Raw genomic sequence first — 25,922 nt, forward strand, 5'->3', positions numbered from 1 at the left:
CTTGAAGTTACTCACATAGGTGGTCTCATTGACTTCAGGAAGGGCATACTTGGAAGCCAGAGCACAAGGCAAATGAACTGCAATCACCATATCTAATTAATCTAATTATGCAGTGTGCAAATCTGAGTCTGATTGGCAGCAGGCTTCAATGGGATACAGTAAACTTATGCATGTATGAAGGAGGCACTGCAGAACTGAGATGTTTCAGTGCATTTGTTGTGGTTACAAACCGCTGCTCTTCCTGCAGCACTGTGCCCCCTTTCCTACGGGCATCATCGCTGTGTTCCTGCTCCAACAGACATCCCCACACCTCTCCCTTCATGCCCAACCCAGCCCCCAGTGCTGGCTGCCGTAGCTGCAGACTCAATGTTTTTATTCCAGGCTTACAATGTTTTACATTTGACAGCACATAATTACGGCGTGGGGAACAACCCACAGGAATAAGTGTTGCTACATAAGCAGACTTCAGCATTGGGTTGTACAGCCATCAGATGGGAGGCTGACGGGTGTTCAGCCTGTTGAGATTTTGCAGGGACCTGTAACACCTACAGTTAGCAGGAACTGAAGCACGCTGCCTTCCTCCTGGGCACAGGCAGCTGCACACCCATGGCTGTGCTTTCCTGGTGCTTCCTTTCGGCCAATGGAAATTTATGGCATCTACAGCACCTTGAAATGCAGCTGAGAATCCAATTCCAGCCTGGAGAGGCAGAGCCTGAGGCTCGAGGTGAACTTGGCACACCCAGGCATGGCTCTCAGGTGGTACATGAACGAGGTCTGCAGGTTTGTGCAGAGCACAGACTTTGCACACTCAGGAGCAACATGGGACTGTGGTGCTGGTGCAGGAGGTCAGAACAGAGGGATCTGGATCGCCTTGAACAGGTTGCCCAAAGAGGCTGTGGATGCCCCATCCCTGCAGGCATTCAAGGCCAGGCTGGATGTGGCTCTGGGCAGCCTGGTCTGGTGGTTGGCAACCCTGCACACATCAGGGGGTTGGAACTGGATGAGCTTTATGGTCCTTTTCAACCCAGGCCATTCTATGATTCTGTGATCTGCTGGACACCTCTCATTTCTCCAGCAGTTTGCAGGGGGCCAAGGCTGTGCAGCCACCCCAGCGTGACAGGACAGTGGCAGTGCTGGGACAGGGACGCCATTCTTTCCCAGTCTGTCCATCTAGGCTGCAGGAGGGTGCGTTGCTGCCTGCTGAGGCCCTCTGCTTTCACCTGCCCCCATGGCTGTATAGCTTTGGGGCCGCCCATTGTGTGGTGCAGAGTGAAGCCAACCCCTCAGCCCTCCTGCACTGCTGAGCAATGGGAACACAACAGCAGGAGGCAAACATCACTTAACGGGAAAGCCTGCTGCATTAGGGCTGCGACCAGAGGCACCTCAGCTTCCCCAATGGCCAAGCAGTCCGTCAGCTAACATCAGACAACGATCCCTGCCCTTCACTCTGAGGCCGGGAATCCCACTGCCCGCTCCAACCCCGCGAGCCTCTCGACGCACAGCCGTGCCATCAGTCGGCTTCAGAGTGAACGCGGCTCGCCCCGCCCCCTGACCCCCATTGGCTGTTGGGCGCTCTAAGCCCCGCCCCCTCGGCGGGGGTTGGCTGGAGGTGGGGGGAGCGGGGCGGAGCGCGGCGGTCGGAGCGCGGCGGCGGCGGCGCGGGGCGAGCGGAGTCGGCGGCGTCATGGAGACGGCGAGCGACGGCGGCGGTTTCCCCCGGGCGCTGCCGCTGCTGCTGCTGGTGCTGCCGGTGCTGCCGGTTTTGCCCCGCGCCGCCGCCGAGCAGGGTGAGCGCGTCCCCGGCACCGCCCGTCGGGTTGAGCGCTTCGCCTCCGGTGCGGTGCCGCTCTGTGGGTTTCCCTTCCCGGTGCAGCCCTCGGGGATCCGCCGTGAGCTCGTTAAAAGGAACGGGATGGGGAAGGAGGGAAGGCGTGGGGTACCGCTGTATCCGCAGGGAGGGAGGGAGGAGCGGGCTGGGATGGAAGGCACGGGCGGTGCGGGGCGCAGTGCGGGCACGGCACGGCTCGCCGGGTTGCTGTTTGCTGCCAGCGAGCGACTCTTGAAACTGAGAACGTGGGCAAATGCCCCGTCCTGCCGAAAGAAACGGGCTGTTCTGTGCGAAAAGAGTGACTTAGAAGCTGGGATGTATTATTTAAAGGAAATTCGGGCTGAGATCTTCGCGGGGTCCATCGGGCGCCAGCGGGTTCGTTAACCTGTGTTCCTCTCCGCAGTCGTCCTGATGGACTCGAAAGAATCCCAAGCGGAGCTGGGCTGGACCTCACACCCGGCCAACGGGGTAAGGGCAGCCCTGGGTGCTGCGTGGGGCTTTGCATGGGAATCCTTGGTTGTGTGGGGCTGAGAGAGCCGGCGTGGCCACGGGGATGGAGTGATAAAGGCGAACACCTCCCCAAAATGCACCCTGTGCTCCTATAGAGCAAATTGTCAGCAATCTGAGTGGCACAGGGGTGAGCTCCGGTCCGTTCCCTGCAGCAGGAGCTGCTGTTGGCAGAGTATGGCAGCGAAGTCAAAGTTTGTGTTCCTCACTGCTTCAGGTTTGTTTTCCAGAAGGCAAACAGAGTGTTTAGAGGTGAAAGTGAAGCATCCTGGAGTCGTCTACCTTCCCTGGCTGTCAATCTGCAGAAGAAACAGTGTTTTGGTGCATTTAGCAAGCTGGCATAAATATACCCTCAAAAAGAATTGCTTTGGGAAGTGTCAGGGCATCCTTAAAGCTTGAATCACCAGCTTGCTCAGAATCTGTGCTGGTGATTTTGGGGAAAACCATTGCACTTGCAGGCAAAGGACTCATCCTGTCCCAGCTCTAATTTCTCCGAGCAGAGGAGCTGCTGCTGGTTGTGATATTGTCACTGCACGATGGCTCTGTGTGTCCTGAACCATCTGTGCCTTCTGTGGGTGGCTCTAGGAGCTCCGGTGTGGGGTGGTTCCACGGCCCTGTGACCACAGAATGTGGTTTGGGTGGCTGAGGGATGCTCAGTGCCTGTGCTGTGCTGTTTGTAGGTGGAGAGGCAGCTGGGGAGGCACTTATAGTGGTGGCTGTGTTCTGCTCAGGCTTTGGCTCCAGCTGCCAAAGCCTCTCGGCCTCTATATTCTTTTCACAGTGGGAGGAAATCAGTGGTGTGGATGAGGAGTACAAACCCATCCGTACCTACCAGGTGTGCAACGTCATGGAGCCCAACCAGAACAACTGGCTGCAGACGGGTTGGATCGCCCGGCGCGACGGCCAGCGGATCTTCATCGAGCTGAAGTTCACCCTGAGGGACTGCAACAGCATCCCAGGTGTGACAGGCACCTGCAAGGAGACCTTCAACCTCTACTATGCCGAATCCGACGCCGATCTGGGCCACAGCATCCGCGAGAGCAAACACACCAAGATTGACACCATTGCTGCCGACGAAAGCTTCACGCAGGGGGACCTGGGCGAGAGGAAGATGAAGCTGAACACAGAACTGCGGGAGATCGGGCATCTGAGCAAGAGAGGCTTCCACCTGGGCTTCCAGGACGTGGGTGCTTGCGTGGCCCTGGTCTCCGTGCGGGTTTATTACAAGAAGTGCCTCAGCACCGTGCAGAACCTGGCGGTTTTTCCAGATACGGTGGCAGAGACGGCTTTTGCCACGTTGGTGGAGGTGAAGGGCACGTGTGTCGAGCACGCCTGGGTGGATGTGGATAATCCCCCCCGGATGCACTGCAGTGCTGAGGGAGAGTGGTTGGTGCCCGTCGGGAAGTGCCTCTGCAGCCCAGGCTTCGAGGAGAGGGACGGGAGGTGCAGAGGTAATGGGGCTGTTTGCATCTTTTTGGCTGTGGGAGCGCTGGGTGAACGTGCCAGAGCTCTGAATACCACCAGCATTTCCCCCCAGCTTTATTTGGAGCCCTAAAATTCCCCTCTGTCGTTAATATCCCCATCGCCGTGCTTTAGACGCAAGTTAATAATTTGGTGACTTTACAGCTCTCAAGGTTGCTTTTAATGACAGCTGTAAAAATGAATATAACCCTGACCTTCCCTGGGGTCTTCTTAATGAACCCAGTGCTGGGACCATTTTGGAGCAGGAGAGGTGGTGGCTGTGGGTATGGGGGATGCCTGGGAGCCTGCGGGAGGCGAATGTGGGCATCCATCTGCACATCTCTGATGTGTCCCTGGGGAGTGCCCTGGGCTCGTGTGAGTGGAGCAGCTTGAGCTGTCCTGGTGTGAATGGGTTTTGGTGTGAGAAAAGCTCTTGTTTTCACATGTTGGGTAGCATCGGTGCTCGTTCTGCAGCATGGAGCCTGCTGCCTTCAGAGCAGCACAGCCTGGGGTTGCTGGAAAGCGGGCAAAGAAGCACCGAGGCCAGGGGTTGCCAGGGCCCAAGTGCTTCAGCTCTGCAGTAGGAGAGTGAGGTTTTCCAGAGGGAGAAGATGTGCTTCGATGGCGCTGCTTGAGGCTTTATGGATGTGAACGGTTCAGACATTCCCCTGAACCCGGAGGGGTTTTTATGGTGCCCCAGCAGTGACTCTTCATGCACTGCCCTCCTCCAAAAGACCTTATTAAAACTATGGGGTTGAAATCTCATCATTGCTGACTGCTTCAGTGGCTGCGTGGCAGCTCGCCACGCTTTCCCCATCTGTTTGGAGTGGGAATTTACATAGCGAGTCCCAGAAGGCTTTTGCTAATGTTTCAGGTTTCTCTGTGTTGAGTTTAAATAATTCATATTCTCTAAGGAAAAATATCTGAAGTAATTTAATGGACGTAATTAAGTTTTTCCCCCCTCGCACAGAAAGCAGGTCATTAGTCACTCTCAGCGGAGCAGCATCTTATGTCTGGTCAAATATCAGAAAACAGTTTTAAGAGTTGAAAGTTTTCGTGTGTGTCTTATTTCCTTCTTCTTTTTTCTTTTTTTTTTTTTTTTTAAAGCTTTGAATAACTTTAGAAGATTTCTGATGAAAGCCTTTCCGGGCTGCAGAAATTGCTGTGCAAGGACAGGAGCCCTTGAATTGGAAGTGGATAAAGGGAAGGGCTGCCTGGGGATGCTGCGTGCCCAGCAGCGCAGCCAGGATGCTGGGCACCAGCCTGGTGCTGCCCCTCATAACCTGTCCCATGCTTGGCAGTGGGATGGCAGAAGTGATGCAGGGCAGAGCTTAGAGGTGAAGGAAAGGCAGGGAAATTAGCTTTATTTCCTGCTGAATGCGGCTTCGAGTTGAATCACAAAACCTCCTTGCTCTGGTGATTTAGGTGCTGAAATCACCCTGCTGCTGCGAGAGCATTTGTATCTTCACACTGAAATTAGGAGAGATGAGAAAAGACTAATAGGATTTACGGCGCTGCTAATTAGTGCTGTGATAAAGCCAAGCCTTTTTGCTGTCCGTCTTCCCACATAGCACCGTTCCTCTGAAGAAATCCCAGAGCACCCGACAGCTTTCCTGGGTTTGCACATTTCTGATGAATCATTTTGGTGATCATTGAAACGCAGCCATCTCTGGGGTGGAAGTGAGCAGCTTTAGCATCTGCTTAACATCTTCCTGCGAATGAGAGGAGAGCTTCTGTCACTGTAAATACATTTAAACTGCTTTTCTTGTCTAATATACACCTCCAGCCAGCTGCTGGCCTGTGCTTACCCTGATCTTAAAACCTATTTCCAGCAGATGCACGGTGGGCGGGTGGAAGGTGCTGCAGCACTGTGGGCCATCTCCTGTCCATCCCTATCTTGTTTTCAGTTGGCTTCTCAGCACTGATGTCTTTTTGCCCTTCGTTTTGCCAGGTGTGAGCTGCAGCCCCTCCACGCCATTCACTTTGCAACAGCTTCTGTGTAAATGAAGCTGCGATGTGAGGGATCTGCCTGACGTCTGCTGTGAAGTTGTCTTTTGTGCTTCATCTTTCCCATCCAATCCCTTGCAACGCCCGCAAGGAGAATTTCGACAAAGCCCAAGGTTAATATTTACCAGCCAGTTTTGTTGCAAATGAGACAACTTCAAGCAGACGTTGAATTAATATGACGGAGATCCGCTTCCAGAAATAGCTGTCAGCCACTCTTCTTTGACAGAACCGTAAATTTGTGCTGTGGTTCAGTCTCATCCATTTGTTTCCCTCTGCTTTTGACAGGAGTGGTGGGAGCTGGCGTGGAGCTGCTGGGACAGCAGTGCTGCTGTCACCTACATGGGGCTCGGTGGCAGTGACAATCAGGTCAGGCGGCTGTGTCCCTTCTGTGCGAGGATCATACATTGCTGATGCTAATTTTAGGGAGAGAACAGTTTCTAGTGCTTTGTCTGGGTTTTTAGAGTCTGTTCTCAAGTGAGTTTGATGGGGGTGGAAGGGATGGCTTTGCCCTCTGTGGTGCAGCAGGCAGGGTTGTCCTGGAGTGTCCATCCCTGGTGGTGTGCAGGGGGATGTGGGGGCTTTACAAGGTGAGAAGCTGTCTCTGTGGTCTTGAAATGCAGAGATGAGGCGAGGGGTCAGCAGCTGCTAGAAGAACACGGTCTTTGCTAATGGCAGCTACTGGTGGTGCAAAACCTAACTCACACTGGATGCTTTGCAGTTAGCAGCAAGTGAGCTCTGCTTGGATCCATCAGGATCTGCCCTTTGGGGTGTCCTGATGGATCCACCAGCAGAGCAGTGCCTCTGCCCCAATGCCAGGTCCTGTTTGAGCCAGTTTTGATGAGAATGGATCTTATTTTGCAAAAAAGCAAGGCTGCAGTAGTAGTCCTTGAATTTGATTTTCCAAAGGGGAGCACTGCAATAGAGGAAATATTCACTGTTCCATAAAAGCAGCCTTCCCCCTCTCATCCCACCAGACCTCCCCTCTGCTCCTTGTGCTGCTGAGTGCCGTGGGCTGAGGGTGGAGGAATGCCAGCTCTGCCTTCAGCCCCTTTTTGCTGTGCACACATCTCCTGGGACTGCCACAAAGAGCTTTTGTTGGCCAGCTGCTCGTGCTGGATGGCAGCACTCATGCTTCCTCTTCTTTGGGAGAAGGGAACGAAACCATCCAGTCCCCTTGCCCAATGCAGGATGGAGATGCTGAGAGAGGGGCTGCGTCGAAGGCAAAAATCAAAATTAGTGATCCTGAGAACCGGTGCAGCATCTTGTGATGGCAGTGCGCTGGAATATTGCCACTGCTCAGCTGTTTGCTGCCCTTCTCTGCAAGCTGTGGTGTCAGTGCATCCTTTTCCTGGCTGATTTATGTGTTCTGCCCCCCCCCAGATGTGATACAGCAGTCGTGTCTGACTGGGGGTGGTGGGAAGATCCTTTCCTCCGTGGCTCATGTCCCCATCAGAACGTCGTGTCTCTACAGTAGTTGAGAAATAAAAAAGTTTGAGTGGGAATTAAAGAAATTTAGAGTAAACAGTTGCAATGTTCTGTGGGTCGTTGCAAAGGTACCTCCTGAAGCCTAAGGTCTCCTTTTCCATTTAAGTACAAAGGAGATGGATCCAAATGCTCAGCGCTTGGGGCTCCTGATTTGTTTCATCTTTTATACATTAGCTTACAAACCTGTGTGCACTCCTGGAGTTTATTTTATCTCCTGAATGATGCCAGGGTATTATGCATAATAAATTTATTTGCTCTCCTGGGACTCTGCACTGAGCACCAGGCTTTCCTTTCATCCTCAGAGCATCCTGTGCTGCCTGTGGGATGCTCAGCTCTGGGCCTGGAGCTGGGCATGCCATAGTGGTGTGAAATGAGGACGACACATTGAGAGGGGCTGAGGGAGTAAATCCGTGCTGCAGTTGAAGGACTGATTGGTGAGGAAATTTAGATTTGGGCTTCCTCTCTGAATTATTGGCTTTCTCCTCCTGGGGGTTGCGCTCTTGCAGAGTGTGGCTGGAGCCCCTTTCTGACCTGAGCAAAGTGACTGTTTTTAAGGTGTGGGGAGCGTGGCACTGAATGAATTCTGAGTATCTGCCCATCAGCAGCCCCTGGGGAACCCGCAGTGCCTTTGGTAGATGCTGCTCTCCTTAAGTTCTGCAGACGGACCACCCATATGAAATATGCTTTCTCTTTGGTCTCTTTTTGGAGTAATGATCAAGCTCGGAGATATTTATTATTCTGGATTGCATGTTATATTGCTGTATTATAGTGTGTCTGAAATAATTATGGCTGTGGAAATTGTGGCAGAGCCAGACACAAATTACTCTATGACACTTAATTTTAGACCAAACTACTCAGAAAATTGCAAGCATCACAGTTGGCTTGCAGCATTCTTGTCAGGCCTAAGGTTATACAGACCTGGCTGCTGGATGGACACGGTGGTTGTTCTGCTGAAATACAAAGGGAAACCCACCTTGCCCCCAGCTCAGGGGGCATTGCAGGGACTCACGCACTCAACACAAGCAGGGTGAGCTGGAGGTGTGGGTTGGCCAGCCCTCAGCATGGGAGGAATTGGCTGGCTGTACTGGGGAACTGTAAGGGACAGCAGTAAACAGCAGTTGGCTCCATGGATGTGCCTGCATTAATGTGTCCTTGAGGAAAATTCCTGCGTGAACAGCAATGAGTTTCTGCTTGGTTCTGTGGCACTGAATTCAAGTGAATGCCTTCTTGGTGCTGAATGGATTTTGATATTTCAGGACTGCCTTACTAAATATACTTGGGTATTTAATTTTCCTCTAGACTAAATCACAGAATTTAATTTCGGCTATTAAGAGCTCATTGTTGGAGATGCACAAAGATCTACCCTCTGGACACAGGTTTTCATTTCAGTACTTCTCCAATTATTTAGCGAGGACTGAAATCATAGAGTAGCGTTGTCTTAAAGCTTTCAAGGATGCTGGAAACGACTGTGGGCTGTTTGAAAGTGTTACTGAAAAAATGGCTGTGAAAAAAGAAGTTTTCAGGAGAAAAACTGCCTTTGAGTTCTCCTCGAGCTGACACAGCCTGAGATGCCCATCCTGGTGGGCAGCACTGAGCCCAGAGGAGCAGAGACCCGATGCGGTGCCGCATTGATCTCTCCCTCCTGCTGACTTTGTCCCTCCTGCACGGGCACAGAGATTGCAGAAGGTCTCTTTCCCTTCATCACGGCAGGGCTCAGTAACGGTATCGCTCGCTGCCTGCAAAGTATTGATTACAGCTTTTGCAATAAGACAAGGCAAGATTGCAAACCCAGCGTGCACGGGAAGGCAGGAGCCTCTCTATTACCCGAGGACATTTGTTGACAAGGCTCTTTCACCAGCTCAATATACTCCTGGAACTTGACTCTGATGCTACGTTTTGCACAAGGTGCCCTGTCTGGTTTGGGGCTACCTGTCCTCATCTGTGTGTGCTCAGTGGCAGCTGTCCTTCCAGGGCACCAGCACGATTCTGATGGGAAGAAAAAGCAATTGCAGAGCTCTGGGGGATGATGCAGTGCTTGGAGAAGCTGGGTCTGAGCTAGGAGAAGCTCTGAAGTCTGTGTCTGGGGTTTAATTTAATTACATGCTATATGAAGAGAATATTTTTGTTTGTTTGCTTTAAGCCTGCTGCTTGATAATTTCATTAGCTGCACCCGCAGCCTTGTGTGTTGTGAAATGACAAGTGACAATGCTCTCTTCTCCACGCTTTTAGTGATGGGATGGAGTTCAGCACTGTGTCTTTTTGGGAATCTCTTCCAAGCTGAGCAGCCCTGCTCTGCTGGGGCCCCATTTCCTTCTTCTGGCAAAACATGAGGGTTTTAGGGTTCCCTTTTTGGAGATCTGCTGCCAGATGTCACAGCAGCCAGAGGCTCCCTGGGGCAGGCAGGGTGCAGGCAGGCATCATCCCACGTCTTGCACCCACCCTGCCCACACAGATAGATCATCTGATAAAGAAAACAGGAGAAATGATGTGCTTACATGAGCAGAAAACTCAGCTCTGTGGAGGCTGAGCTCAGGCTGCTGCCTGCTGTCCCTTCGCCCTCCTGAAGAAGGTTCTCTGCGCTCCTTCTTTAGAACTGGGAGGCTGGTGTGAGACCCTGAGGTCAGCCGTGGGTATGGGAACTGCTGACACCAAGTGCATTTCCACCAGCGTTTCATTGAAATGTTTAGGATGTAATAACCATTGGCTTGATAATGGCATTAGGATGGATGGAAGCTGGATGTGCACACCTGGTCCGAGGGGTCAGCATCACTGTAGCTGCTGTGAGAGACAGCAGTGTGGGCAGTTCTGTGTTTTATCCCACTGCTGATAACAGAAAGTGAGGCAGCAGGGACTGATGTGCAGGCAGGGCCGATGACCTGTGCTGGGAGCAGGGGGCTCGCGGTGCTCAGAAGGGCTCCTTCACACCTTGATATGCTTTAGGCACAGGGACGGATGTGCTTCTTCCTGGTGCTCCTGGAAACGATGTCTGCTTGGATCCTGGTGAAGGTCTGCAGGGAACAGGGGACGCAGAGGAGCCCAATGCTGTGATCCACACACAGCCCCTCCGGTTGGCAGTTGCAGCAGAGAAAATTAACGCGCATTAAAAGAGAGTGGACTTTGTCAAATACAATTTCATGACCAAAAAATAAAAAAAAAGAAGGGAAAAAAAAAAAAAAAAGGAAAGGAATTGATTTTGGAAGACAACCGAGTTGTAGTGTTAATTACAAATGACTGTATAGGCGTTTTGGGTGAATCTGCAGGCGTTATTGATTCCTGCTGGCAAGCGCACGGCTCTTCCGCTGTCTGCAGGAATTCAGCAGCATGAATAAGTTCAGCAGTGCTCGTGCATGCAACGTCCCCCCTGTTTTCCCTTTGTTCTCAGAGATCTGTGAGGTGTGTGAATCAGCAAGCTGGCGTGAGACAGTTGGGTAGGAAAACCAAAAGGTAGAACTCATCAAAAGCTTTCAGGTGGGGGGCAGAAACATGCTGCTGGACTGCAAAGGAACTTTCCTTGTGGTCTGGCACAGCTCAGTGTGATTGGAGAGGCGAAGCCACGGGCACACGTGTGCACATGTGTTTCCCAGTGGTGGAGGCAGGCAGGAGGTGTTTGATGGGCTCTGTCTGATTTCTGTATTGATGCTACCTGGAAGCTGTGTGGGTTAAGTAGCTTTAGTCCTAAATCCGCGATACAGTGCAATTTCCACCTCGTATTTAATCTTCCATCTGTGCTCATCCTCTCAATATTTTATGCTAAGCTTCGGTATTTGCTAAGGTCTCAGCCCCATCCTCTCTGCAAAATGATGAGCGCTGTTTAATTAGGCACCGATAAGCTGCAGGAAATGGATTTTTGGATTCCTCAGGCCCTGCTGAGTGGCCGGGGCAGTGTCAGCGAACATCTCCTAACCTGGATTTGTCTGTTCAAACCCACCTGTCCCATCTTCCCTGCTTGAGTGTGGACAACATTCCCATGCTTCAAAAAGAAAACAAAGGTTAAGTGAATTGTTTGAGGTAATCAGCTGTTGCAGCGATGGATGTCAACATCACCCAGGCTACCAGCCAGCTGGTAAATAGAGCTGGGGTGATTAATAACTTCATTTTACTGCTGCATGCAAAACCCTGGCCATGCTTCACTTGAAAAGAAATGCAATCAGCTGCAGAGCTGCAGTCAGTTGTCCTGCTTGGTGCACTTAGCGAGTCGCCTTTAATCACTGCTCATCAGTTAACAAGATAAAGCTGCTCGGATGCTGATGCCCCACAGCTGATAAATCAGGGTTTCAGCCAGGGATCCCTTGCTATTTTTTAAGGTGAAACATCTATGCCCAGCTTGCTGCTGCCTGTGGAATGCTGAGATCCGTGCTGGTGACAGAGAGGCTTCTGCAGTCCCTGGGGGTGTGGGGCAGAGCCTGGGCTGCAGCAGGAGGAGCAGTGGCAGCAGTGAGGTGCTGCAAGCTGGATCCTGCTGGGGAGGGGGAATTAAAGCTGTCCTGTGATGGCTTAATCAGAAACCAGGCCTTTTTTGTGCCTCTCTGCATCCTTAATTGCTCCAATCTACCTAGGGCTAAGACTGTGTGTGGGAGAGGATGCTGCTTTTTGCTCTCTGAAGTCACCTGTTCACGTCCAACAGTGGCAGCAGATGTGTCTGAGTGAGAAACCCATGGGGTTCTGCTGCTGGCAATGCAGTGTGGTGACAAGGAGGGAGTGTGCCCTCTTGGAGGAGCGAATGGGGGGCACGGGGAGCATCTCACGTGGGCACCAGTGATGGAAACACAGAGAGGCGATGAATTTGTCTGGCCCACCCAGCTGCTCCTCCTCCAGGATGAGGGATTATTGGATTCCATTATTTAATAATTCAGTTGTGGTACCGGAGAGGCAATTGTGTACCAAACAGAGAATTTCATTCTGTAAGTGGATGGCCTGATTGCTGGAGAGCTGCCACGTACCCTCTGCAAAAATGAGCACTGCAAAGTAACAGAATTGCCTGTAAACTAACTGGGGACCAAGGAAAATGCTTGTGGGATGAGGTGGAGAGAGGGGGAGTTTGTCTCAGAAACTGAGATGCATCTGTGATGCATCAGATGTTGTGGGGTGCTTCTGCACTCCTTCTGGAGCATCAGAATAGGACAACCAGGGGACAGAGTTAAAAACAACAACGTGTAGAAAGCCAGGAGGCTGCAGCACTCCTATTATTGGCTGTGATTTCAGTGAAGGATTAGGCCATGTCTAAATGTTGTTTTGTCAACTTCCTTCTCCTAGCTATTAGAGACGGGGAGGAACTGCCTGAAAGATGCTTCTAATTGAAAACGCTCAATTTCCTACCATGAGATGTCAAATTTATGTGACTGCTGGGCTTGCCTTTAGCTCCGGGGGATGACAGCAGTATATTCCTTGGTTTTACTGCTCGAGTCCCATCAAGTTTGTAAACAAGATTGATTTTTCTGTTCTGCCTGACAGAGGCTACGAGCAGGAACCCGGTGCCAGGGTTGGAGCTTTGATGCTGTAATGAGAAGCTGCTCCCTGCAGAGCAGGACATGCCGTGCTCTGGGCTGGGATGGCTGAGCAGGAGAGGAGCCCCTGGGAGCTTAGGATGTGCCTGCAAGCACTGCGTGCGAATGGCAGTCCTGCTGCCCTGTACTGTGGGCAGTACAAAAGGAAATGCGAGCTGAATGCATTGCCACACGTATTGGTGTAACAGTAGGCTTGCTTTGGCTTCTCAAATACAAAGGGGAGGCTGGAAGTTTTGGAGGTAGTTTGAACACCCACTGTTTTTGTGTGTGTGTTTGTGTGTGTGTTATCCAGTGCCTGAAGTAGGGGAAGGCATTTACTGTGTGTTGCACACTGCCTCTCTGCTGCTTCTCTGTTTGTGTGCCAAGCCTGTGCTTTGAAAGGTCAGCGTTATCTGGTCCTGGAGGTGTGCTGGGAACTGGGAGAGAAAAAGGCAAAGCTGCAGACTGTCCAGTCCCACTGGTTTTAAGGGCTTTTCTTTTCTGATTCTCCATTTTTACCGGTTTTCATCTTTAGTATAGAAAAGCAACATTGAGTCCTGCCCAGAGAGACTGTGGGTTCTCCACCCCAGGAGGTGTTCAGGATGGATGGGGCCATGGGCAGCCTGGTCCAGTATCAGATCTGGAGGTTGGTGGCTCCGCCTATGGCAGGGGGCTGGAACTTAATGATCCTTGGGGTCCCTTCCAACCCAAGCCATTCTATGATTGGCAAATGCTGATTTTCATTCCAGATACCAGGAGACCCCTTGCTTGGGAACAACTGGAATAGGCTTGGGGTGGCCAAACCTTCTGCTTTCTATCTGCTTGCACTGTGTGACAGAGACCTTGTGTGGAAAGGAGCAAAGCTTTCAGGTGACTCTTGAAAGGCTGCTTTTGTGACATAAGAGAAAGCAGAAATCTCCCTGTGCTGCTGCTCTGCCCGCAGCTGGCTGTCTGTGTGCTGGGACAAAGCAATCCCACCTACAGCAAGATGCAATCACAGCAAGATGGATTTATTTAACAGCAGTGAAATAATGTCCCCTGTAAACATTCACCCGTTTTCAGCATCCCATGCAAGTCTTCTCTGCCCCGGTGCTGTGCCTGGTGCTTTGTCCTCAGATCACAGCCAGAGCTGCCAGTTTTGTGTCATGAGAAAAAGTAATGAACCGAAGTGCACTGGAATAATCTTCATTAAAAGGAACAGTCTCAGCAGCCAGCTCCTTAAAAGTGATGAGAGAGGGGACTGTGCTTGGGGAGCTGTTTGTGTGGGGACTTCACAAGGCTGCATGCTCAGGGAGCTGATGGAGGGGCAGCAGGCAGCAGCCCCACATCAAGAAGATGAAGCCAAGCAGAATGTATTTGTTTGCAGGCTGCTGCTTTTTCAGATGTTGTTTTAGGGCTAAAGTGAAGCTATTGTGAACTGCTCTGTGGGGTTTTACAGCCTGTTTTTTTTGTTGTTGTTTCTTGTGAAGTAATGTGTCTTTCATGCAGAAGTAGCTCCTAGGTGTCCTGCTGGGGTTGGTAGGTTGTGCACTGTGCAGACTGTGGTCAGGATCAAGCAATTCCTCGACCAGCAGATGAACCACTTTCTTGTTTGAATATCAAAGACGCTTTCCAAAGGGTAAAGGCAGCGTGTGTGTATGGCCTGTAAAAGTAAATTGCTGCTGCTGCTGTTTGACTTCAGTACATACCCCAGTGGCTGCAGTGACTGCTGTCAATCTGCAGTGATGGCACCACGGCTGCCAGCACGTGGCCTCGTGCACAGCTTTGTAGCTCTGGTAGCCAATGAGTTCTCCAGCTTCTTGATCTGCCCTTTTTGGGTTGGTGCTAAGTCTTGCTGTGACTCCCACTTCCTTTTGCTCTGCTCACCTGGCACTGACCACTAAACTGTGTGTTTTCTGTATCCCATATTTTTCTGCAGCCACCTCCTCCTCCAAATCCCTCTATAGCTTCCAGCATCACTCTGGCTGATGTCCTGCCAATAGCCATCATTCTTTCAGTGCCTCCATAGCCCACAGTAAGGGTCCCACAGCCCTGGGGGGACCAGCACCAAGTGACAGCATCAAAATGTCCATTCTGGGTCAAACCAAATGGACATCTCCCTTGGTGCCAGGATCCCAGCAAGGAGCTTGGAGGGTGATGTCCTCTGGCCAGCAACAGGCAGAAGAAGCCCAGGGAGCAGGATGGTGCAGTCACCAGCTGTGGCCCTGTTCTGTTTGTGCTGTTCTTTCAATAACTCCCTTTTTCTCTTTCCAGCATGCCTTCCAGGATTTTACAAGCTCTCCCTCCGCCTCCCTCTCTGCTCTCCTTGCCCTGAGCACAGCTTCACACATGAGGAAGCCTCCACCTTCTGCTCCTGCCAGAAGAACTACTCCAGGTCCCCATCAGACCCTCTGTCTGCCTCCTGCACACGTATGTCTCACTGAAACTGCAGCTTTGTAGCACCAAGGAGGGCTGGGCCTGGGGAGGGCGATGGGCTCTCCTTGTTCCATGGGGGTGTGGGGTTCAATACATCCCACATGTGGTCAGGCATGCAGGCATTCACTGGTAAAAAAAAAAACGAGGGCGGTTAGTTGTTCAATGTAGTTTGCAGATTTTAATTAGTTGGCCTCTAGTTAATTGGATTGGACCTCAGCTCCTTCAGTGATGGATGGGGTAGAAGTGCCTGCTTGGCACTGAGAAGCTCAGGCATGGGTTGGATGGCAGGGAGAGGTGCTGTGGGTGCTCCTCACACCTTGTGTGAGCTGTGGCTGGATGCGAGTGGGAGGCTTCTCCAAAGAGAAGCCCACTGTGCAGTCCTATGTCCTGCATTCCCATCCTGTGAGCTGCCGTGGGGCAGCTGCCTGAACCCAGGCCTTGTTCCGTCACCACCTGCGTCCCCAAGCCCTACCAATGGGAGCCCTGAGCAACCTCAGGCACATGGCTACCCTTCTCCTCCTAGGCCCCCCATCTGCCCCAAGGGACCTGGTGTACAGCCTGCGGCGTTCCTCGCTGGTGCTGCGTTGGAGCGCTCCTGCCGACGCGGGCGGCCGCAGCGACCTGACCTACAGCCTGTGGTGCAGCCATTGCCCGGCGCCGAGGGGTGGCTGTGAGCAGTGTGGCAATGGTGTGGGCTTCGTGCCGCAGCAGACGGGACTGGTGGAGCGCACCGTTACGCTGGTCAACCTGCTGCCCCATGCCAACTACACCATCCGCGTGGTGGCCCTCAATGGCGTCTCGGCTGGCAGCCCGCTGGCAGGACAGCCCTACGCTGAGGTCAACGTCTCCACTGGGCTTGCAGGTACTGGTGGGGTGGGGATGTGACGTGTGCTGCGGGTTCCTGGCTTGTTTGTGGCACCTGCTGCTCTCCTTGATCCCAAAGGCACTCTGGGGAGTGGCTGGGGACAACCTGGGCTGGGAGTCACAACTCCTTCGAGCAGCTGTAGGTTGGGTTTGCAGCTCATGGGAAGCATATTCAAAGAGATGTGCCACTTATAAAAGGACTCTTTGAATATTGGTTATCCTTTGGAAGCCAAAATTATTTTATCTCTTCTCTGTGCTGGTCCACAGCAAGATTTTTGACTGTAATTATCTACTTTATTGTATAATAGAATCATAGAATACATTCACAGTATGGCTTGTGTTGGAAGGGACCTTAAAGCCTGTCTAGTTCCAAGCACTGCCCTGGGCTGGCTGACCCCTCAGGGTCCCATCTGTGGCCTTGGGCACTGTAGTGGAAATGCTAAGTCACAACCTGAAACAGTGATGGAGCACCTGGTGAGAAGGCAGGGCCAGCCCAGGGGAGCTCAGGTGCATGCAGTGCAGCTGAATGATTGAAGGGGTGGAGCCAGGATCTGCCCCTTCCCAGAACTCACTTAGGGATTGGCAGTGGAGGTGAGGGTATCTATTGCTGGAGATCCTTGCCTACCTGAGGCCTTCCAAAGATAAGCAGCTCTTTTCTTTCATTTCTGCACCCATGGCTGCTGCATTTGGCCTCATTCTTGTTTACCGTAGTCAAAGACTTTGCCACCCTGCTATTACCATCCCATTATAGCATTAGAGGCACCTGCAGGGATGGGGCACGACAGCTCTCAACCCTCTGAGCATCCTCACGGTCCCCTCTGGACCCATTCTAACATCTCTGCTCTAGGTTTGAGTTCCCTTAGCACGAGGGGAAGCTGCTGTTGTGGTCCTGGGGCTGTGCAGCACTGCCTTGTTGTGTCCTTGTCTGCTCCTCTGTGGCTACGTTATTAATTTGCATGAAAGCCCTTTGCCAAGCCACGGTTAATGGAGACAGATGATCCTCACATACCTCTTGGCAGGAATTGGCCAACAATTTCATCAGAAAGGATTAAACTTTGATCTTGTTATAAATAATTTTCCCACCACTTGATCAAATGGTTTTGCCTGTGTTGTTGCTCTCTCTCCTATCCCAATTTCTGTGAATCCGCTCAGTGGATGCTGTGCCACAGACCACCCTTAGCAGAGGTGTCACTCCACATTAGGGCCATGGCTGTTCAGGGAAGAATTTAGGGCTGGGAAGAGCCGTCCCAAAGCTCAGGTTAGTCCTGAGCCAGCAGTGCATATGCTGGGGACGATGGGAGCTTAATTATAGCTGATAATGAGAGGTCACTGCAGAGGTTCCCATGTGGGTGGTGGGGCAGAGCCTGAGGCAAAAGGTCCCTGTGCTCCAAAGGGAACACGGCAACAAGTCCATGGTGCCAGCCTGTGCCAAATCTGTAAGTCTGTTCGATGCAAGTTTTTATCTGGGTAAGTGGGAATCTCACCCCCTTACTCCACGCTGTGTATTCCTGAAGGAATTGAAGTATGCATAAAGAATACGGCATAATTAATCTTGTAATCTGCTCAAAATCAATGTCTCTTGTCGAGCTGTCAAGCCTCCGGATGCAGATGGTGGCACAGATTTAGCTCAGCAGCTGAGGTTTAGGAAACTGCTTGAAACCCTCGAGTGTTTTGCTTCTGAAGGTGTCCCTGCCCAGGCTGGAGCTGCTCCCCGTGTGCTGGGGACCCTTTGTTCAAATCCATCACTAAAGTGCTGAGCGGGGCCAGAGATAAGCAGAGAGCAAGGCCTCAGGGATGCCTGGAGCAGAGGCAGCTCCTTTCATGGCTGCGATATGATGGTCTTGGGGATGTCTTTGGCAGCATCAGGAAAGCTCTGGCTGGAGATATGCAGATTCAGAGGAAAAATTAAACAAAGAAACAAGACCCTATTTAGCTGTCAGATCCCAGCTCCTCTAAATATAGCTCTAAGTGCATCTTTCACGCTACCCTTCCCCTTCAGCATTCACAAGAGGGAATTAGCAGTTGCTCATTGTATTTGTGAGGAAAAAGAGAAGATGCTGTTTAGTCTGCAGGAGGCAAAATTAATACCGTGTTTTTTCTAATCTGGCCCCAGCATGGGACTAAACAAAAGTGTTTGAGGAGAGAACGGAGCTGTTTACCTGCAGGAGCAGATCAACATCAGCTATGTAAATGTACAGCGTGGGACAATGTCATTTGTATTCCTGGCAGGGATCAGCTCCTGTCTTAAAGGGCTTTTAAATCTGTTGCAGATTAATAATGCAGCCAGTGCCGGAATGCATTCTGCTCTCTGAGACTGGGAAGTGCTTTTTGCTGAATGAGGTGCTTTGAAGCAGCTGCTCTGTGTGCACATTGCTGCTGCTCCTTTGGCTTCCCCCCACTTTGCTGCCTGCAATGGTGGCATTGGAGCCTTGCAGCAGCTTGAGTATGGGCTGCTTTGGAAGCTCCCTGCTCCGTGAGACTCTCAGTGCTTTGCCCTGTGCTTAGGCTGTTCCAACTACCCAGGCACCTCAGATGCTGGATCTACAGCTTGTGCTGCCAGTTCACAGGAATTAACAGGTGCAAATTGCTGCTTCTGCTCTGCTGAGTGACCCTGCAGTCGGTTGGGCTTTGTCTTGGCTCTATCACAGCAGCTGATTGCACTAATCAGGGCCCTGGGGTGACTGATTGCATCGTGGGGTGGAGAAGAAAAGTGATTTGCAGCAGAGCAGAGCTGCTCTCTGTCAGCTGTAGCATCTCCCTGCGTCTCTGTGCACCTCGAGCTCTGCCCAGGTGGAGATCTCCCACTCCTGTGCTCTGACTCCATCTCTCCTCACTGTCTCTGACTCTGGGCATCACCTTCACCCGTGCTGCAGCTGTAGGTTTGGCAGCACTCATCTCCTGAGCCCGATCTGCCTGCTGTCTGCTGCTCGCAGGGAGCGATACTGAATTACTGTGTAATTAATGGGTACAGAATGGACACTTAAATTGAAGAATTCAAGCTCATTTCTTAATACTAATATCAGTCAATGGGCTGCAAACCCATCGTCCATCTGTCCTCAGAGCATCCACATCCCCTCTGGATGCCTGCTTAGAAACCTGGGGTGCTCAGGGCACAGCACCTTTGTGCCATCACTGCTGCCCCACCAGTTACTGGAGAGGAGCACACCCACATGCAATGGAGTGGAGTTTATAAAACCAGGCAGAGCGCTGAATAATTTAAAGTTTGCTTTTTCAGAATAGAGACAACATTAGGGAAGCTTAAAATATTGATGGGAAACATAGTTGTGTTATTTATTTATTGTTTTTCTTTTCCCACAGTGTGAAATGCTTTATAGTCTGTGTGATTTTCTTTAATCCCTTTTAAGCATGGTGAAGGCTGGTGCTCACTTTGCTGGCATGTTCCACGTGTGCTGCTCTCCAGTGAGGCTCTCGGTGGGCATGATTTCTCCTGATGGCTCTGTTAACAGTCAGGAGAAGCTTGTTCATGTTTTCTCAGTCTGTTTGCTGGGTTCAGAGATACAGGCAGACATCTGTGTGATATCTTATTGATGGGGATCATATAGCACAGCAAGGGGCACTTAGCTCCCTTTACAGGAGCAAAGCCCAGGCTGGCTTTGGGAGCGTGCACCGGCAGGGCTGCTGCCAAACTTCTTGTCTTGCTTTGTGCTCCTCCTTCTTTATGCATGAACAATTTGATATGCCCTTAAAGGTCGGCTCTGGGGCCAGTGTGTGTGGACACAGAGGGTTATTCCTTAAAATATCAACCCATGTTTAGGCAGTGGGGGGTAAGCAGTGTGCAAGGGCTGAGCCTGATGCCCTCGGAGCGCCCAGCTGTATTCTGCATCCTCGTGCTCTCAGAAGAAGCTGAGAGGACTTGGAATCAAGGAACAAATCATCATGAATAAAACATCAGCAGGACGTTCTTCTGCAGTGGAGATTAATGAGCTAAGTCATAAATACAAAATTTCACAGATACTTAAGTTTACTTTCCAGGGACTTGTTCCTCTCTGCAGGAGTCCTGGTGGAGCAGTCAGGGCTCAGCGCGTGTCCTGGTTTGATGGAGAAGCAGCATGGGCTGAGAGCAGCCAATTCCCTGCACAGCTTTCCCTGTGCTGCCGTGTGCAGGTGTTGGATTAATTGCTGCAGACCCTTTGCTGTGGTGTGATCCTTGGCCTGGGGAGGTTGGGCTTTCTGATCAATCCAGAATGAGGAGATCCAACAGAAGCATTTTTCACATTATGTTTTCCCTACTAGAACATTTCTTGTCTGTCTTAAAGAGCATCAGAGCCACTGCTGTCACAGCATCTCCCACCTCCTCCCTGCTGCTGCCCAGTGAGTGGTGGGCGCTGCCTTGGGCTGAGCATCATAGCAGTGCTGCTCCTGACTCAGGGGGAGCATTGCTTCCTTGGTGAGCTCCTGTGATGCAGCTGGAGCTGCTGGAGAACCTGCAGTATGTTTGCTAGTCTGGGCATTGGGATGAGCTGCAGCTATTCTGGGCAGGATATGGCATGGTGAAAGCAGGAGCTGCCTGCACAGGGAGGTGAGCTAACCAGGAGCAGAAATGCCAAGGAGGACGATGCAGCATGCAGTGTGTGCTGAGCAGAAATAACCAGGCAGCTTCTGGAGCACAGCTCAAGTGCTGGCAGCAGGCAGGGAGGGCAGCTCTGCCCGATTCCCAGTGTTGGGATGGGATGGGATTGTGAGTGGGGCAGTGCTGGGGGTCTCAAAGTGTCCTGCAGCTCCCACACACCGTTAGCAGCAGGCACAGAGCACCTGACACCCGCAGCACTGTGGCAGAGGGTGCAATCAGGGCTTTTTGCTTCTTTTAGGACAGAGCCTTGCTAGCTGACCAGATCACAAAGCAGTTGTATTTTGGATGATCACCAGCTTGGAGTTTGCCCTGTTTCAGTCCTGATTCAGAGAGAGGAAACCACAAACTGCACAAGATGAATGCTCTTCAGCCATTCAGATTATTAAAAGCTTTTACTTTGGCATCAGAGGACAAAAGCAGAAACAAAGTGACCACGAATGTGAGGACAGTGGTAAAACCCCCTCTAACTCATGCTCTCCTAGCTATTAATGTGGCTGTTGGTAACTGCAGTGCCCCAGACTTGCTGGCAGGGTCCCCAGGCGGGCAGGCTCTGCTGTGGGGTGGCTGCTGGGGGCTTAGAGGGATGCTCTGCATCAGCCATCACCCCCTGCTTTCCCCTCTGCCCTTCCAGTGCCAACTCCTGTCACTGACATCCGCACCGATAAAGTCGAGCAGAAGAGCATCTCCTTGTCGTGGCAGGAGCCAGGCTTCCCAACCAACAGCACCGAGTACGAGGTCAAGTACTACGAGAAGGTATGGCTCTGGGGATGGAACCAGCACCCGTGAGGCTCTGTTCCTCAGCACCCCGTGGCTCAGTGGTGGACAGTAAGGGATGTGAATGCATGCTGAGGGTTTTACTGGCACCTGGGACTGGCAGAAGCGCTTCCAGTGGGTGCTTGTAAAGGCTTTTCCTCTCCACCAGCCTTATGAAATCTGCTTATGTAAGTTTTTGGAAATTTGGGTTGTTTGGAGGGTTTATTTTAATTAGGGTGGTTTTTTGGTGTTTTTTTTTTTTTGTTCCCATCTGTTCAGCTAGATTTCTTCCAGTCCTAATGTTGACATCTCCCTGGGAAGAAGAGTAAAGCCAATAACTTGCATTCATTCATTCTTTGGATGGATTTTTTATCAAGAATAGAAATCTGAGCTTTGGGTGCTTGCCATCACCCAGCTAGACAGGAACTATAAACCATGTAGTGCTTCCTGAGCTGTGGAGAGGTGACACCTACGTTCATTGCCTGCTCTTTTGGGAAGTTTTGGACCAGTGGTCTTTGGTTTAGGATCAAGTGCCACACGCCCCAGACTTCAGTAAGCCGTGAGTGGCCTTGCACGCTGGAAGGCCCACCAGCAAACATTTCTATGACAGCCTCTTAATTCAAAAAATAGCTGTTACTTGACAGACACAGCGGGATGAGAATTTTAGAAGAGATACCAGTGGGCAGAGAGCAGAGACAAAGCTCTAAATCAAAATAAATGCATTTTATGACACAGTTCCGCAAATTACCTTATCTGCGTGTGCTCAGGCTCGTTACGAAACTGATTGCGTGTCAAGCAAACTGTGCAGGTGACACGTTGGCATTCTGTATTTAGAAACAAGCTACCTTGAAGCTGATTCATATTAATGTGATTTTCAGCATCTGATAGATTTGAAAGGAGGAATCTGTGGGGGAGGGCGGATGCTGAGAGTAATACGGTAATTCCTTTGCAAATGGGCTGCAGCAACAAGATACTCAGGGTACGTGCAACGAGGAGACATCCTGCTTGGGTGGAGAATTTAAACTGTATTTTAGCAATTACTCGCTGGAATGAGGCTCTTGATGCTGACAGGAAAATCAACTTGGTTCCTAATCTGCACTTTTAAAGCCATACTTTAGTGATGGAGATGCAAGGCGAGGAGTGCATCCAGCAGAAAATCCTTTTGGTGGTGCCATCCCCAGCCCTGAATGCACGCTGAGTCGTGGGTGCTGTGCCTGATGCCACCTCCCTTTGTCACACAGAGGAATCTGCATGTTGTTGGGCAGGTGGATAGAATCCCCAGGAGCCATGCTGGGGTCCTCCCCACCCCTCTGCCCTCTGCCTGTCCCCATAGCGCCTTGTCTGATTCTAGCTGCCATTTCATGTGACCTATCCGTGTAATTTCAATGGCCAGAAGATCAGGTAAGAGTTGCCTTTTTGGTGAAGGCTGCCTGTTTGCTGGGTTGTGCTGGTGAGAGCTGATGGGAGGGTGGGAGCACGGCTGTGACAGTGGGACTCTGTGGTGCAGCCGTTGGTCCCTTTTGACCCCAAGCAACTCTTTAATTCACAGGATCAAAGAGATCGAAGTTACTCAACTGTGAAAACCACCTCAACAGCCGTGACAGTCAATAACCTGAAGCCTGGCACCCTCTATATTTTCCAAATCCGGACATCTTCCTCGCAGGACTACGGCAACTACAGCCCCAGCATTGAAGTGGAGACATTGGCTGAGTGTGAGTCTTGCATGTGAAGGCTGAATCTCAGAGCAGGTTCTTCCCAGGACTTAGAACCATAGAATGGCTTGAGTTGGAAGGGACTTTTGAGGACCATGAAGCTCCGACCCCCTGCTGCATGCAGGGCCTCCAACATCCACATTTAATACCAGACCAGGCTGCCCAGGATCTCATCCAACCTGGCCTTGAACACCTCCAGGGACGGAGCAGCCACAGCTTCTCTGGGCAGCCTGTTCCAGGCTTATTTTTAATTGCATTGTCCTGTTTGCAAGACAATTGCAAACAAACACTAGAAGGGAGCATGGTGTCGTGGCAGTGGGGGCAATGATCTGTAGGGGCAGCTGCCTCAGGGGACAGGAGCAGTTCAGAGACAGCTCTGGCCCTGGGTGCCTGCCCAACACGTGGGGCATCTGCCTCCACGTGCTGCCCCCTGGCTCTCAGGCACTTCTCCATCCTGTGGCTGGATTGAGTCAGCCAGCATCGGTGTTATTTGCTGGGTTTTACTTTTCACAGTTTCCATTCATAACTATAGTCCAGAAGCATCTTATTTCACTGACTAAAAGTGGGCTTGGAGAGATGGTAGGGTTTCAGTTTAATAACCCACCCTGGCTGGAAATGAAAGCCCTGAGATGGCTGGCTCAGTACGACTCGCACAGATTGTGTTTAACAGGGCTTTAAATTGCATCCATTTACCACACAGAAGACATTTTTGGAATGAATTGAAGCCAATGAAAATTTCATATAGAATGTAGCTTTCTAATACCCCTGTTTGCAAAAGCAGGAAGGGGGAAGGATGAATGGAAAACAGTGGGATAGCCATCAATTTTAAACTGTTGTTCTCCCCCTCCCCCTTACTAAGCTGGATCCTTTGCTCAGTATTAAGTGGTGTCCTGACCCAGGGTGTGAATTGTTGGGACGATGGGGAGAAGCAGCCTGGCACTGCAGACGTGTCATCCCCAGCCTTACTGGAGGACACAGGCTGGCACAGAGAGGTGTGGGACATGGGACGTGCCCTAGGCGTGATGCTGATGGCTCTGCTTCCCTCCTGGCAGTGACAGTGGCCTCAAATGAGCAGAATCCTGTCCTTATCATCATAGTGGTGGCCATCGCAGGGCTGACGGTGCTGGTGTCCATGGTGGTCGGCATGATGGTCTGGAGGAGGTGAGTGGGTTCCTGTCCAAAGCTGTTCCTTGAGCAACAGGCTCATAGAATGGCTTAGGTTGGAAGCAACCTTAAAGTCATCCAGTTCCAACCCTCTTGCCTTGGGCTGGCTGCCCCCACCAGCTTAGGCTGCTCAGGGCTCCATCCATGGCCTTGGGCACCTCTAGGGATGGGGCACCTACAGCTCTCCGGGCAGCACTGGCTCTAAGCATGGGCACTGGGCTCTGTTGACTTTTGTGCCCCATGGGAGGCTGCCCCAGGCAATGACACGTATCCTAATTCTCATTGCAGGCAGTGTGGGTACAGCAAAGCCAGCCAGGATGGAGACGAGGAGCTTTACTTCCACTGTAAGTGCAGTCTGGTCAGCATGGTTGGTATGGCCAGTGGGGTCCCCATATTTACTGCAATTAATTGCTATTAATAACCTAACTCTCCACCACGCAGCCCTGACCCCTTTGATGTTAAGTGTTCCCACTCACATTACCCAGCGCAGGGCTGAGCACAGCGATGCTCTCTGTGGGCAGTGGGCTCAGCAGCTCCCACCCTCTAGCAGGGCAGTGGTGTGCCCAGGGGGCGGGGATGCTCTTGGCAATCCCTGGGTCACATGAATTATTCCATCAGCTTTTTTCATAAATGGCTGCTGGAGAACGCAGCGCTGTTTTCTGGGGCTCTTCCTGGTGACTGAGCAGCAGTCATTTTACAGATGAGGAAATTCCAACGTTGGAATGGATTTCTTCGATGCCTGCTCAGCACACACGGGCTCTTCTGCTCCCTGGAGCATTTCAGGTGCCCACGTGCTGTTGGGATGCACTGGGACTTCTCTCTCCTGATCTTTATGCTGCCCATGGGGGGTTTCTGTGCAGGGCAGAGCCAGGGGAGCACGGCGTCGCTCTTGTTAGCTCTGTGTATTTCCCTCCTTTGCTGCAGTTAAAATACCGACCAGGAGGACTTACATTGACCCGGACACTTGCGAAGATCCCATGCAGGCTGTGCACCTCTTTGCCAAAGAGCTGGATAATGCCAGTATTAAAATCGAGAGGATCATCGGGACAGGCAGGTTTCCCCCATGGCCTCTAACACTGTGTCGCTATGCATCATCCCCTGCTTGGCCACTGCCTGCCAATGCTGTCCTGGGCAGCTCCTCACCCTCCATCACCATCATCCCTTCCCACAGCTCTGGGCATGGGGTTGCTGTGTTGTCCTGCAGCTGGATTTCCCCTTCTGCTTTGTTTTGCTGTGGCACTACGTACAGCCAGCAGAGTGAGGCGTGCACCAGAGGCATCAGCAGTGATCTGCATCCGGGCAGGATGACAGCAGCACAGGAGCTATTTATAAATATGTGAACTTAATGATTTATTGATTTTCATCACCGTCGGTGCCTAAAACTTAAAAGCAAATTAAAATCCCCACGCTGGGCCCTAGAGCTTTAACTGCTAACGTGCACCAGAACACGGGAAACACGATTATTCTTTGTCATTTTTTTTTTCTTTTTTTCCCCTAAAGATAAATTCAGCTGCAGAGTAAGAAGACTTGGGGGTGGGGGTTGCCCTCCAGCTCTGAGGGCAGTGATGGAAGGAGCAGCAGAAGTCATCTGGGTGCTGCTGGGCCCGCAGTCCCACATCGCTTCCAGAAACAGATCGGTGTTTGAGAAGATC

The 25,922-nt window shown here is 51.4% G+C and overlaps 1 protein-coding gene across 1 annotated transcript in view; it reads left to right on the top strand.

The window, feature by feature from the left end:
• Positions 1–1,684: 1,684 nt before the first annotated feature.
• The window catches only part of EPHA10 (EPH receptor A10), a gene marked incomplete at both ends in the record, with an annotated part of 29,955 nt that continues 5,717 nt past the window's right edge, over positions 1,685–25,922 (top strand). The window contains 10 exons of the mRNA XM_079545987.1: positions 1,685–1,787; positions 2,232–2,296; positions 3,117–3,786; positions 15,025–15,180; positions 15,710–16,048; positions 21,273–21,394; positions 22,944–23,106; positions 24,159–24,267; positions 24,559–24,614; positions 25,195–25,320. Of these exons, the coding sequence (XP_079402113.1) occupies positions 1,685–1,787; positions 2,232–2,296; positions 3,117–3,786; positions 15,025–15,180; positions 15,710–16,048; positions 21,273–21,394; positions 22,944–23,106; positions 24,159–24,267; positions 24,559–24,614; positions 25,195–25,320 (1,909 nt within the window). The remainder of the gene's footprint in view (positions 1,788–2,231; positions 2,297–3,116; positions 3,787–15,024; positions 15,181–15,709; positions 16,049–21,272; positions 21,395–22,943; positions 23,107–24,158; positions 24,268–24,558; positions 24,615–25,194; positions 25,321–25,922) is intronic.

This window comes from Tetrao urogallus (genome assembly GCF_951394365.1).
Source record: "Tetrao urogallus genome assembly, chromosome: 23".
Taxonomy (NCBI): Eukaryota; Metazoa; Chordata; class Aves; order Galliformes; family Phasianidae; genus Tetrao; species Tetrao urogallus.